Here is a 14,865-nt window from a genome sequence, read left to right on the forward strand (position 1 = left end):
ATATACGTTTGTATTATAGTAAATCGAATTAATTCAAATCCATATATATATATATATATATATATATATATATATATATATATATATATATATATATATATATATATATCACTGCATACTAAATCGAATATAATGAATTTGATTTACCACTAGCCACCATTGAATATAAATCGAATTTGTTATATTCAATTTACTAGGGACTTATAAATCGAATTGATTTCATTTGATTTATATTAAACTCTATTTGAATCCTGTTGATTTGATTTAGTGCTAGCATAGCTAATTCGAATTTAATAGATTCAATTTATATTTAAATATAATGTTTTATGTAATTTAAATTATATTAATTCGATTTCGTATTATGATGTGTAATTTAAATTTAATTAAATCGATTTATATAAAACTATGGGCAAAAAACCTAAATAAGCCAAGGAGAGCACAAATTTACATGATTCAGCCATTCCGAATTCAGCTTCATCAATCAACCAAAACACATTAATATGTAGTTCGAATCAGCTAAGCTCGAACTGCATTTATATATAATTCGAATTATGTTGATTCGAATTATACAGAGTCACCCACACATGTAATTCGAATTCACCTGATTCGAATTACACACTAACAGTAGTTCGAACCAGGCTGATTCAATTTACTCCCCAAGACCAATTCTTATGTAATTCGAAAGATGTTGATTCGAATTACACCATATATAATTCGAACTAGGCTAGTTCGAATTAGTGAGGACCAGACCTGTATATATATGGTGTGAACATGAATTGATCTCATTAGAGTGGGAAAATGGCTAGTGAGGAGAGTTTTGTAGTCTTGGTTCACCACAGAGGATCGATTAAGAGGAAAACATGATCCGGTGTGAAGTTCACTGATAATGATCCTCTCAGTATTTTCGTGAGGCCTACGACGAGCTATGATGATCTTGTTAGTTCTGTTCTACGGAAACTTGGTCAAGAAGGCATGAAACGGGTTAAGAAGTTCTTCTATCGCATTCCAATCTCGGTCCTCCAAGAAATCGTGAAATATGATTGTTTCACGATCGGTAATGATGAGGACTTGCATGTCCTGTTTCATTGTCGCTGGCAGTTTCCCGAAGTGAGGACACCAGAACTGTTGGCGAAGTTGGTTGACGTGGTATCCAGCTCGGGGGGTTCGAACCGGAATACCCCCACTGTAGCCACGGTAGTCGGTTCTAGCTCGAGACCTGCGGGTGCGTCTTCCTCCGTCCCTGTGTATGAACCTCCAGTCCAGCCTGTCGCCTCCCCTTCGTTCGCTGTGGATCTCAATGGAAGTGGAGGCGGCGAGGTTGGAATAGGGGATTATGTGCCGACCCCTTTACAGTGTGCTGCACCGGCTAGTCTTGGAGATGCATTGTTGGATGATCCAATGGACGACGATGTAGAGCCGGATATCATTGCTGATGACAGTGGCAATGATATTGGACCGAGTGAGCCTGCTGGTGTGGGAGGTGGTTCTAGCTCTGGCACACAGCAGTACCCTTCACATTTTTCATCTTTGAACTTGGATGCAATGAGGCAAGAGGGAGATCCTGGGGAGCCTGCTGGTTTTGGCGCTAGAGATGCGGAAGGGTCTGCAGGTCTGACAGAGTTTCAGGTTGGTCAGCAATTTCAGGACAAGGATGAGGCCGTGTTAAGTGTGAAGACTTACAGTATTCGATGCGGGGTACAGTACAAGGTGGTGGAGTTTGACTATCGCCGGTATGTTGAAAAGTGTTCTAAGTTTGGGAATGGATGCACATGGTTGATTCAGCTTAGCCTCCGGCAGCGCAAGGGCATTTGGGAGGTCAAAAGGTACAACGGACCACATACGTGTCTAGCGACCTCCATCTCTAGCGATCACAGGAGTTTGGATTATCATGTGATCTCGGCATTCATCATGCCAATGGTTCGGGCTGATGCATCCGTATGCATCAATGTGCTCTTAAATGCCACAGCCACATACTTTGGGTTTAGGCCGACGTATAGGAGGGTCTGGCTGGAAAAGCAGAAGGCCGTTGCCCACATCTATGGCGATTGGGATGAGTCGTATAACGAGCTCCCTAGGTGGGTGTTAGGAGTTCAGTTGACGATGCCTAGTACGGTTGCACTCCTTAGGACGAGCCCAGTTCGAGTTGGGGGACAGGTGGACGAGTCGCAAGCTTATTTTCACCGACTGTTCTGGATGTTTCCACCATGTATCGAGGCATTCCGTCATTGCAAGCCGTTGGTTAGTATTGATGGCACCCATCTGTATGGCAAGTATGGCGGCACATTGCTCGTCGCAATTGCACAGGACGGGAACTCCAACATTTTGCCTGTTACATTCGCCCTGGTTGAGGGTGAGAATGTCGAGTCCTGGTCCTTCTTCCTCTCCCACCTGCGTTAGCACGTGACCCCGCAGCCGGGATTGCTGGTTATAACAGACAGGCATAACGGCATCAAGGCCACCCTGGAGGCTCCGGATGGAGGATGGCTACCTCCAGCTGCGTACTGCACATTCTGCATTCGACATGTGGCAGCAAATTTCGCCCTTACTTTAAAGGGCAAGGACGCAAGGAGGCTATTTGTGAATACAGCTTATGCTAAGACTGAGGTGGAGTTCGATTACTGGTTTGATATTCTGCGGTCTAAAGACCCTGCCATGTGTGAGTGGGCGAACCAGATTGAGTATTCATTGTGGACACAGCATCGTGATGAGGGTCGGAGATTTGGGCACATGACGACAAATATCTCCAAGTGTGTTAACTCAATCATTAAGGGGGTCAGGAATCTCCATGTGTGCTCGCTGGTCAAGGCAACTTACGGTAGGTTGGCCGAACTATTCGTCCGCAAGGGGAGAGAGGCTGAGGCCCAGATGGGCACCGGACAACAGTTCAGTCAACACCTGGTGAAGTGTATCGAAGCCAATCTAAAGACGGCGAGGTGCTTCACGATAACTTTGTACGACAGAGATAACTCGGAGTTCACCGTTGCGGAGACGACTCCTACTGGTACGTTCTCACTGGGTAGCTACAGGGTCTCACTTGCAAGCCAGACATGTGATTGCGGATACTTTCAGGCACTTCATTTCCCGTGTCCTCATGCCCTGGCATGTTGTGCCTATTCACGGCTTACTTGGCAGTCGTATGTACACCAGGTGTATCGTCTTAGTTCAGTATTCAGTGTGTATCGGATGGGGTTCACACATCCCATCCCCAAGGGTTTTTGGCCACCATATGATGGGCCGACAGTGATCCCAGACCCGAACAAGAGGCGGGCGAGCGAGGGACGCCCAGGTCCACTTGGATACGGACCACTATGGACGAGGCAGATCCGAGCAGGTCGAAGAGATGTGGCCTCTGTCGACAGCCCAGACACACACGTCGGAGTTGTCCATAGCTCGGAGGACCAAGCCATACAGGACCGCATGATTAGGTGTACTGTTAGCTTTATTACTACGTTGAGTTCACTTTTGCTTTTAGAGTCCACTGTTTTAGGTTTCGTTACATGGAGTTGTTAACTGAAAAAAAATTGTTAAGGTTAATGTGATGTACTTTGCATTGGTTATTAATTAATGAATGTGTTCTGTTTTCGATGTGCCATATGACGTCTCCGATAAATACATAAGGCAATAACGCATTTTTCAAATTAAATTATACATGATAAACAAAATATCCAAAGAACTTAAAAAAAACAACGTACACCCATTTTCAAAGTCACGGATACACGATAAAGCAATACGGACCTCAAACATAAATAAACAAAATACAACTCGGATCGTACGGATACATGAAAGACATAAATAAAGGTGGCTAAGATACAACACTGATCATGAAATAAAGGCATACATCATACACAAGTCATCCAAATAGGTGCGAACCGGTGAAGCAATGACAGGGGACCCATGTCTTATGGCCTCTCCGGATGAGCGGCTCCTCGTCCTCGATATCATCCTCATTGTCATCCGGGGCTGGCTGTGCAGGTGGCCTAGGCTTGACTTCTAACGGTCGTGAGGAGGACCCAGAAGGAAATGACTCTCCATGGACGGTTGCCCTGGACGGTCCGGCAACTGAATGTGACCCAGCAGCATAGGCGGAAGGAGGGGTACCACCCAATGCAAAATAGTCAGGTGGAGGCACGGATGGAGGCTCGTTCAGATTGACATCTAAAGGTGGTTGTGTCCCCGTCATCTGAAGTCGCCGACGTGCCGCATCATCCTCCTGCATGATGGCATTGATCTTATCTAGGAAGTGTGTCCCGCCAAACTCCGCATCAAGACCATCACCGGCCAAAAAGTCTGAAAACATCGTACCCGGACTAACCCATAGCGTACTCTCCTGAAGTGTCTGGTCGTCACCGTGGACACCAACGAAGTAATCGCCTAGCGGCCCTAAACCAAGTCCACCGTCACTCTGGCCGGAACCATCTCCCATACCGGACCCGTACCACTCTCCACCATGCCCGCCGTAATGGGGACTAACACCTCCTACTCCAACATGGCCTCCAGCGTCTCCCCTGCCTGGACCGTGCTCATGACCGCCGTTGTCGTCGTCACCGTGATCACCATGATCATGCCCCGCAGCACGCGCTCTCCGTCTACCGCCACGCCCTCGTCGTCCACTTCTACCCCTACCCGCCGCGTCACCCTCCTCCATAGCCTGGTCCAGCCACCTTCACTCACGCTGGCTCCGTCGTGTACCCACACAAGCTCTCCTCTCAACCCGACGCCTATCCATCGTCAACACGGTCCATATCAGGAACTCGCCCGGCACCCCTCTGCGTCGCCTCAACAGGAATAGGAACGGCTCTCGAATCCCCCAGGTACATCTCTAGTGACAATAACCTCTTTCCATGCTGACTCCACTAGTCTAAGAAGTCATGTGAGGGTCCCGAGTCTGCGGCAACGTCGAACCGGAGAACATGGTCCACACGGTTCTCCCAGTGAAGGTGCCAGAACTGCAAAGCGTACGGGAACCAATGATCACCTCCTCTCCCGTCCTTGGACATCAAGAAGTCGATGTTCAGGGCGGGCTGGGGGCGGGGCTATACTCCGCCGAACTGGGGTAACACCCTGTCAATCTGATGCCACTCTACGACGGTAAAATATATCAGTGCCGTCACACACTGCCATAAGGCCGTATGACGAGGCTCCAACACCTCCAGATGCACAACCTGAAGGACGTCGGGCGAGCTATATGGCATCCAGATAAACTGAAAAAACATATCAACATTGTAAGGCCAAATCGTAATCCGAAGTCTGAAACTTTAATTAACTAGTCATATGAGGTTAGTATACTCACATCCTTGGCCTGTAACATGTCTATCCCGAGCCTCCACATCTGCACTCGAGGTCCCTTCTTGCTACCGGAAGGATTGTGACCTGACCACCTGCATATTACATCGGTGTTATAGCGTGTAAAAGTGTGACAAAATAGTATAACATTATAAGCGAACATAGAATTCAATAATTTAACTCGAAATAGAAAAGTCCAAGAATGGTACCTCGAGGCCAAGGGCCAGCTGAACTCGTCATAACCAGCAGGCCTAAATCCAGGAAAGCGCCAGAAGATCCAGGATTGAAGCAACTGTAATGGACCTGCTAACTTCACCACATGCCTGTTGGCCACTCGGCACATGCACCTGTACAACCATGCTAGTGCCGCCGACCCCCAGCTGTATCCACCCATCTCCTCAAGCCTAGCCACATAGGGTAGCCATCTGATGTGAATACGATTGCTGGACTTGTCGGCAAACAACTGGATGCCCAACAACATCATGATATAGGCACGAGCAAAGCATCTCACTATCTCCTCATCGGCTCCCGCGGAGCACTCTCCAAAAGTCTCCTGGAACCAGGTGCAGTTCACTGCGAACTTCTGAATTTGGTTCGCAGAAGGTAACACACCAAGCAACTCCTGGAACCACACCCAAGCCGGACGGTCACCCTGGATGTATATCTGGAAATCTGTCAGGCAACCACTGACATAACGTCCATCCACTGGCAACCCCAACTGGTAGGCCACGTCTTGAAGTGTGATCGTGCACTCTCCGAACGGCATGTGGAATGTGTGCATCTCCGGACGCCACCGCTCGACGAAGGCACTGATAAGGGGCTCATCTAATCGGAACCATCTATCGTTCAGTCTCGCAAGATGGTATAATCCGGCCACCTACAAGTACGGAATGTACCACTCATCGAGTCGCATGCCCTACTGCCGCCGCATGCTCGAGATGCATCGCTGGGGCTGCGCATTACATGGACCGCGTAGTTAGAACCACTTACAAAACCACTAACAAAAACAATTAACAACATAAACCACTTATGGAAACCACTAACAATAACCACATGCAAAATATTTATAATAAATCCCCTAGCAAAACCACATGCATAAACCGCTAACATAAACCACTTACATAAACCACATGCAAATCCACTTAAAAAAACCACCTATGTTACCACTAACATAAACCGTCTAGCAAAACCACTGAATAAATCACTTCTAATACCACCAACATAAACCGCTAACATAAACCATCAACAAAACCGCATACAAAACCACTAAAATAAACTGCATGCAATATCACTAACAAAAACCACTAACATAAACCGCCAACTAAAAAGCATGCAAAACCTCTAAAATAAACCACTTGCAATACCACTAGTATAAACCACTAACATAAACCGCCAACAAAACCGCATACAAAACCACTAATCTCAGATAAAACACTAGCACAAAATTTTCTATCTACTAACCTCGTTGTTGATGACCCCGGCTATGTGAGCAACTCCATCCAAACGATATAGCCTTTCCGGATCGTCCCCCATCGGCTAAGTATTCTGCTCGAGTCTTTGTTGGAGCGAATCTGGGTCGTTTTCTCTGGAATTTGGTGGGGTATAAGAATGGAAAAGTGAATCGAATGAGTTTGGTTCGAACTCCTTATATAGTCGTTCCTAATGTAATTCGAATCAACTAGGTTCGAACTACTTTGGGAACAGTGCACAAACATAGTTCGAAGCAACCTAGTTCGAATTATGCATTTTCATAATTCGAATCAAGTAGATTCGAATTACCCTCATCGTATGTTACTATATAATTCGAAATGAACTAGTTCGAATTATGAGCAAATATAGTTCGAATCTACCTCTTTCGAATTACATATAAATCTGCTTTGGTTAATTGATGAAGATGTTTTAATTTTAGCTGAAACATGTAAATTTGTGTTCTCCTTGATTTAATTAGATTTTTTATCCTAAAACTATATACAAAAATATGCGTAACATTATTTATTTTAGAAGATTCATGTAATATTAAGTTGTCATTAATTTATTAAGTGTTTTATCCGTTATACTATTTTTATTTGCAAACGATAAGTCACTGGCTTACTGCACAATGCCGGCAAGAAGTGTTAGCCAAACTACTAAATGTTACTAAACTACGTCTACGTGGGCACATGATTTTCCCATTCTGCCACCAAGTTAATCAATCCCATAGAATTTTGATGCTTCTAGAACGTTCTGACTTTTCTCTTCTTTTTTTCCCTTTTTTCTTTTTCTTTTTCTTTTTTTCGTGTTATGCGGGAATTTTAATTAAGCAATAGGGTCAAAATTCAATTGAAAACCCTAAAAAATGAAATTTCCCCAAATCTGAATGGAATCCTGTGCCCTAACCCATTCCTCGCTAATCGGACTATCCATTTACGACGGTTCCCGGATCCTCCGTTCATCGTTTTTCTTCGCCGGTGGGTGAGCCACCACCGACACCTCCTTTCACCTTCGTCAAATCAACCTTCGGTTACTCAGAGGCAGTAAGAGAGAGAGAAAGAGAAGAGAGAGAAAACTGGGGAAGCGAAAGAAAGGGAAGGGGAGGGTTGGGGAGATGGAGAACTCGGGTTCAGGTGCAATCGATTGTGGCGTTGGATCGATTGTATGGGTCCGAAGAAGAAACGGGTCGTGGTGGCCGGGTCAAATACTCGGTCCTCATGAACTTTCGGGTTCTCATCTTACTTCTCCCCGATCAGGAACTCCCGTTAAGCTTCTTGGCAGGGAAGATGCCAGCGTGTAAGTTCCTTCCCTTTCTTATTTTATTTATTGAAATATTTTATTCATATCTGGTTTGAATTTATATGGTGTGTTCGTAAATGTCAAATGTGTATAGATTTTATTTTTATGCAAAAACTAGTCCAGAATTAGCCTTTCGTCAAGTTGTAGTGCTAGTTTAGAGGATAATTGTGTGGGCTATAAAGGGATTTGTGGTGATATTTGTTTAGAGGATACACTTCTTGAGTTTGGAAAATGGTATTGAATGCACTGTTGTAACAATATTCTGACAAGTTTTTAGTGTTTTTATTGGTTTTGCTTTTGTGTGTCGGTATTTCTTTATAGAGATTGGTACAATCTGGAGAAATCCAAACGTGTGAAGCCATTTCGATGTGGTGAGTTCGATGGATGTATTGAAAGGGCAGAGTCTTCCCAGGGTATGCCCTTAAAGAAAAGGGAAAAGTATGCGCGCCGAGAAGATGCCATTCTTCATGCTCTTGAACTTGAGAGGCAAATGCTGAAGAAGCAAGAGAAATTAGGTATTGCTTCCAATAGAACCAAATTTAGATCATGTAACACACTAACACTGTTAAGAACAGCAGTCACGGCTCCAGGAACAACCTAACTGTGATTCTGTTTGCAGGAGCTGGGCAAATGGGTGTAGGTTGCCGAGCAAAGAGAAGCAGATGTGTGTATTTACCACCTCAGTCTAGTGATTCTATGGATTATAAAGAGACTCATGTTGAGATGTCATCTTCTCAATTTGGGAAGGAGTATCCTTATCGTAGTTCTTTTGCTGAGGAGGGTGAATCTGCCTTTGTAGATGATGTTCAATCTGATTCTTCTGAAACTGATTCAGCTAATTCTGGTTCAGATTCCTCGGAAACAGAAGCAGACAAGGATGAAGAGATGACCATTTCAGGTTTAGTTTCTGCTTACTTATTTTATGCTATCATTGTTATAACTATCTTATCATTATGTTCTGATGACCACTACTTCAACAAGGGGGAAACGACTTATCCAGTGATGTATATATCTGCGAGTATCATAGCTGGGGAATTTTCTTCTCTTTCACTTAATAATATTTCTTGTAGTGGAAATAGTATTGGTTTTTATTGTTACATAATTTTCTGGATGTTAAAATTGTCATATTCCTTCTATATTCATGCATCTTTCCTTTCTTCTTTAAAAGCGTAACTCTGCACAACAAGTTCATCCTGTCAAACATAGGCCAACCCTACGTCCCTACCCACGTTTTTTAGTTTTTTACATCTTCCAACAAACGTTTGTCTATATTTTTTGTTGCCATGGTCTTCAAAATCATGAACCTATCCTGGATTGGCCAATGTGCATGTGTTTAAGTTCTTAACAATTGAATATTATAAGGAAAGGTCAGGATAGTTCAAATGTACAGTGGGAGCGACCTGCTTTCCTATGGTATAGGATATTAGACTCAGAACAAGGGTAATGAAGGGCTAGAGAAGGAAGTTAATCATCATTATCTTTTAGTTTTGATTGTTTGCCAGCAATCCAGCATACATGTCACTCAACGCTTTTAAGATATGCTTAGCCTAGACAAAGAACAAAGGACAAAAAGGGAAAAGAGTGAAGGTTCACTTCAATTGCTCAAGTTGTATTTGTGAGGCATTGTAGACCCTGAAATTAAGAATACTGTATTTAGTTCCTAAAGTTTCAAAACTTGAGTCATATTAGTTCTTGCCTACATTTTCATTCCTATGTCATCATGTTTTCACTGAAGTAGAATGTTAGGTGACAAAGTGGCAATGGATGCATTATAGATTCAAATTAATGTGAAAATAATTCCTCAGAGGTCATGTAGGGTATCTAGTACCATCATGTTAATATGAAAATAAGTGAAAATGCTGATGATACAGTAACAGAAATAAGTTAACCTTTACTCAATTATTGAAAAGAAAAAGTGAACATCTACTCTAAAAATAACGTCAGCTTAATCAATCAATGCAGCCTGTTATACGAGGGCTGGCTTAGCTTTCTCATTATTTGCCCTTCACTTTCTCTGTGAATAACTTGTGGTGTACAGCTGTCAGAGAATATGTGAATTTGACTTTATTATTGAGATTATGCACTTATCAGTCAATTAAATCCATTTTGCAGTTCTTTGTTTCTTCTGCCTGTGACATCGTGGTTTCTCATTTTCCTTTTGAATTTTTCTGTTTTGAACTTGTTCTTTCGTTTGGGTTAGAATTTTTATTTCAGTTCACATCATTCATTTTAACTCATCTGACGTTATTGTAACTGCAGAAACGGGTCAAGATGCTGAAGAGGAAGAAAGCACTAGTAGTGAGGATCTTGATGAATTGGCAATATCTGCTGACATGCCTCTCCTGTATCCTCGTGAACCTTCAACACGTAATGAAGCTGTATCCAAATGGCAATTAAAAGGAAAGAGGAACAGTCGTAGTTTTGTGAAGAGGTCTGTTGGTGCTCCTGATGGAAAAGGAGTTCGGTATGGAGCAGATGTTGAGCAAGGAAGTCATATAGGCCATAAGAGATTAGGTCCTAATTCACATTACTACAAAAATGGTCTAAGTGATGTCTTTGATGACACCGAACAAACGTTTGGATTCGAAGATGAATTCTCTCTAACTCCTAGAGCAGCATCAAAGGGTCAAACCAAAGTTCGTCATGGTGTTGATTGGGATGTCTGGGGTTGGGAAGATCAGCCTGCTACGAGAGGATATTGGGATTATAAAGGGTTTGCTCCAGGATATGGTGATCGCTATCATTATGATGGGAGGATGAGACCATTTCTGGTAGATGTAGACCTGAAGGTTCAAGCTAGCTATCGCAAAGAGCCTGTTCCCATTGTTTCTCTCATGAGTAAGTTAGATGGTAGGGCAATAATCGGACATCCGATCCAAATTGAAACCCTGAAGGATGGTTCATCAGATATGCTATTTCCTGCATTTGATGATTTCAATAATGATGGAATTGGTATTGAGGGAAGTAGTGTGCTTCCACCAGCTTGGAGGACTGCAAGGAGAACAGCGAATTTTCGTGTTCCTCGTCCACATTTATCATCATCGAATGGTGCTGAAGCTGCTTCAGATTTTTCCTTAGATCAAGAAAGATTTGAATATAGAAGATTAAATGCTGGAAGTTCCAGCTACAAGGGAAGCTTTTCCATTTCCAGGAAGAGTGGCCGTAACAGTCCCGGGCCTTCAATTGACAAGAAGTCAATGAAAAAGGGGTCAAAGAAAGTGAGCTTATCGTCTAGCCAGAAAACTAGAACTCTGTCCTCATTGTCTAGTGAACATAATCATCATAGTAAAAAACCTTTAATTGATAGCAGTTTTTATCAAACAAATAGGTTGATTAAACCAGAGGTCTCTGGGCTCACTACTGTAGCTTGCATACCAGTTAAATTGGTATTTAGTAGATTACTTGAGAAGATTAATAGGCCTCCTTTAAAAGCAGCTAGTAATGCGGCTTTGTTGAATAGTGATGTGGAGAGAAATTCATAGGTTACATGTACATTGTTATATCAGTACAATAATTTACAGTGGTAGCTCAAGAATTTGTTGGGTATGACTTATTTCCAAGGAAATAGAACTCCTATTTATTCAGTGGGTTGTTGACATTTCTAAGGATAAAACCTATTCATGTTGAAGATCTTGTTTTTGCTGCCAAGCAAGCCCACATTTCTCAGAGCTTTTCTCCCAAGGGAACGAGGCTTCTTGTCTTGTCTTGGACATAAAAAGCAAAATATCATCTGTCACAAAATAGTCTGCAACTGTCACTTATAATATTCAATTTAATCTCTCTGAACTGGTACGAGAATTTTAATTTAGTTGTTGAAATTTCAATTTTTGTGCTAATCACATTAACTATGATGGGGGAATCAAGTGGATCTGCTCTACGGCTAAAAATCCACAACCATATGCAACACGCGAAATTGCGACATTGTTTCCTGAAATATTCATGATAAAATTATAAATGAGTTCACTATTCAAAATATTTGACATTTCATAAATTTTTGTATAACTATAAACAAGTATGATTATTGGTATATTGTAAGTTTAATTATCCTATTATAACAAGTTTGATAATTCTATTGATAGATTATTTAGTTGACAAAAAAGTATGAATCAATATATATGAATATTTATAAATATATAATAATTAATTTAGCAATTAATTTTTTATATATACGTAATATTTTTTTTTCTATATATATTCACTTTGATGACACACTTTATGTTTATATATAAATATGTATACATAAAAAAAATATAACATAATTAAATACAAAAATGTTGTATACATATAAAAAATTAGACACTAATTACATATATATTTTATTATTTGATAATTTTTCAATATGTAATTTATAAATGTAGATAATTAATTTTTTGTAATTACAAATAACATAACTAAGTATTTGTGATACAAGAATTTAGTTGATTCGAACATTTTTATTGTATATATACATATATTATTTTATATAATTTTAATATCTATTTTATAGGAGATAATGTCACAAATGGTTCCTGAAACTTTCGCTTGGCATTAGATTAGTTCCTCACTTTTTAAAATAATTAAATAAGTCTTTCACTTTTAAAATCGTAAATTTGTATTATTCCAAAATTTACCATATATTTTTAACATTGTTGATGAGTATAGTAACTAATCGACCCCGTTCAGGGTTTAGGATCCAATAGTAATGAGACGAATGACGACATCATTTCAAGTTCTGTTTCTCTCTTCCCTCACTCACTCATCCTCTCATTCCAATCGATTCCTCTCTTTCCCTTCCACCTCCCTCCGCTTCTCCCCAACCCACACCGAATCCATTTTCAAGTCGATTTTCGGTGCTGGTGTTTCTTTTTTGGCGCCGCTGAGCGGGTTGCACGTGAGCACCCTTAAGTGAGGAAAGTAGAAGGGGACCGAGTGAGTTTCGGAAAAAAAAAAAGGGTTTACAGAAGATTAGAGAGGGAAGAAGGTTGATTGGTCGATGGAGGTGGAGCAAGCTAAGCCAAAGCCAACGCCGAAGCGGTTTGTGAAGAACCAAATCCCCGATTCCATCCTCAACGACGCCGCCCTCAACGCCGCCATCTCCATTCTCCCTCACAACTACAACTTCGAGGTCCACAAATGCGTTTGGCGCGTTCTTTCCACCGGCGCCAAGCGCGTTGCCCTTCAGTTCCCCGAGGGCCTCCTCATGTACTCCCTCCCTCTCTCCGACATCTTCACTACCTTCGCCGCCGTCGACCGCTGCTACGTCCTCGGTGACGTCACCTACGGCGCTTGTTGTGTCGACGACTTCTCCGCCGCTGCGCTCTCCGCCGACCTCCTCATCCACTACGGTCACAGCTGCCTTGTCCCCATCGATTCCACCACCATCCCCTGTCTCTACGTCTTCGTCGACATCAAAATCGACGTTTCCCATTTGGTTGATACCGTTAAATTGAACCTCGAATCTCGCGCCCAGAACCTCGTATTAGCTGGTACTATTCAGTTCGCATCTGCAATTAGGGCTGCGAAGCCGGAATTGGAGAAATCAGGGTTTAGGGTTTTGGTACCGCAGTCCAAGCCTCTTTCGGCCGGTGAGGTTCTTGGCTGCACTGCTCCCAAGGTTTCATTAATGAATGCGTTTAGTGAGAATCCTGAGAACAGCGTTTTGGTGTTTGTAGCTGATGGAAGGTTTCATCTTGAGGCGATCATGATAGCTAATCCTGGGATTAAGGCTTTTAGGTATGATCCTTACATTGGGAAGTTGTTTCTGGAAGAGTATGATCACGTGGGAATGAAGGAATCTAGGAAAGGTGCGATTTTGAGAGCGAGGGAGGAAGCTCGGAATTGGGGTGTTGTTTTGGGGACTCTGGGTAGGCAAGGGAACCCTAAGATTCTGGAGAGATTGGAGAAGAATATGAAAGAAAAAGGGTTCCTCTACACTGTTTTCTTGATGTCTGAGATTAGCCCTGCAAGGATTGCATTGTTTGAGGACTCCGTGGATGCTTGGATTCAGATTGCTTGTCCTCGGTTATCAATTGATTGGGGTGATGCTTTTGGGAAACCAGTGCTCAACCCCTTCGAGGCAGAGATCGCGTTGGGAGTGATACCTTGCTGGTGGGAGAAGAAGAAAAATGTGTTGGTGTCAAAGGTGCAGGAAGGTTGTGAAGATGGTGGTGTAAGTTGCCAGAAGAGTGGTGATTCTTCCTGTGAGTGTAGCTGTGGAGAAGATGAAAATGGAAATGGAAAGAGCGATTTTGGTGGTGAATATCCAATGGACTATTATTCTCAAGATGGTGGGGAGTGGAATTCCTCTTATGTGAAGAAGTCCTCTCGTCCTGTAAGGAGAATTTCTGTATCTTCGATTGCTACTAGTGCCATTTCTCAGTAGTCTTAAACTTTCTATATACTTTGTTAGTTGCTGGATATTGGCTTTTGCCCTAAATAACATTGGATGTTTAGGGAGAAAACATAGTATGATGTGATACAATACAATACATCATCTCATGATATGCGATTTGTTGTTTTATTAGTTTATGACTTCTTGTCTTATTTGTTGTATATTTTTTCTTTCTATCTGATTTTACTTTCCTTCTTTCAATTTATACGTGAACCACTGAACCTCCCTTTGTGGGGTATCCTGTTTGACATTTAGCTGATACTCATTTTTATTCTTGCCTTTTTACCGTTACCCTTCTCTGCTTTAAACTGAACTCCTTGTTGGCTTGTTAAAACAGTGCAAGTGCTACGACAAAAGCAGTGCTATTTAGCGCGAAAGTAAGCGTAGAGTATATAGACAGACGCAAATTATTTTTTATATTGGGATGGAAATGGTATTTTGAA

The 14,865-nt window shown here is 42.2% G+C and overlaps 2 protein-coding genes across 2 annotated transcripts; both read left to right on the forward strand.

Moving 5' to 3' along the window:
* Window positions 1-7,347: 7,347 nt before the first annotated feature.
* LOC107643174 (Tudor/PWWP/MBT superfamily protein) lies at window positions 7,348-11,636 on the forward strand. Its single transcript, XM_016346754.3, has 4 exons — window positions 7,348-8,049; window positions 8,374-8,567; window positions 8,672-8,950; window positions 10,312-11,636. The coding sequence occupies exons 1-4, from the start codon at window positions 7,868-7,870 to the stop codon at window positions 11,532-11,534; spliced, it is 1,878 nt and encodes a 625-aa protein (XP_016202240.1). The 5' UTR covers window positions 7,348-7,867; the 3' UTR covers window positions 11,535-11,636.
* A 1,080-nt stretch (window positions 11,637-12,716) lies between these two features.
* On the forward strand, window positions 12,717-14,672 carry LOC107643175 (uncharacterized). Its single transcript, XM_016346756.3, has one exon. It carries the CDS (start codon window positions 13,025-13,027, stop codon window positions 14,411-14,413), a length of 1,389 nt encoding a protein of 462 aa, XP_016202242.1. The 5' UTR covers window positions 12,717-13,024; the 3' UTR covers window positions 14,414-14,672.
* Window positions 14,673-14,865: the final 193 nt, after the last annotated feature.

Source organism: Arachis ipaensis, chromosome B5 (assembly GCF_059453495.1).
Source record: "Arachis ipaensis isolate K30076 ecotype BB chromosome B5, ASM5945349v1, whole genome shotgun sequence".
NCBI lineage: Eukaryota > Viridiplantae > Streptophyta > Magnoliopsida > Fabales > Fabaceae > Arachis > Arachis ipaensis.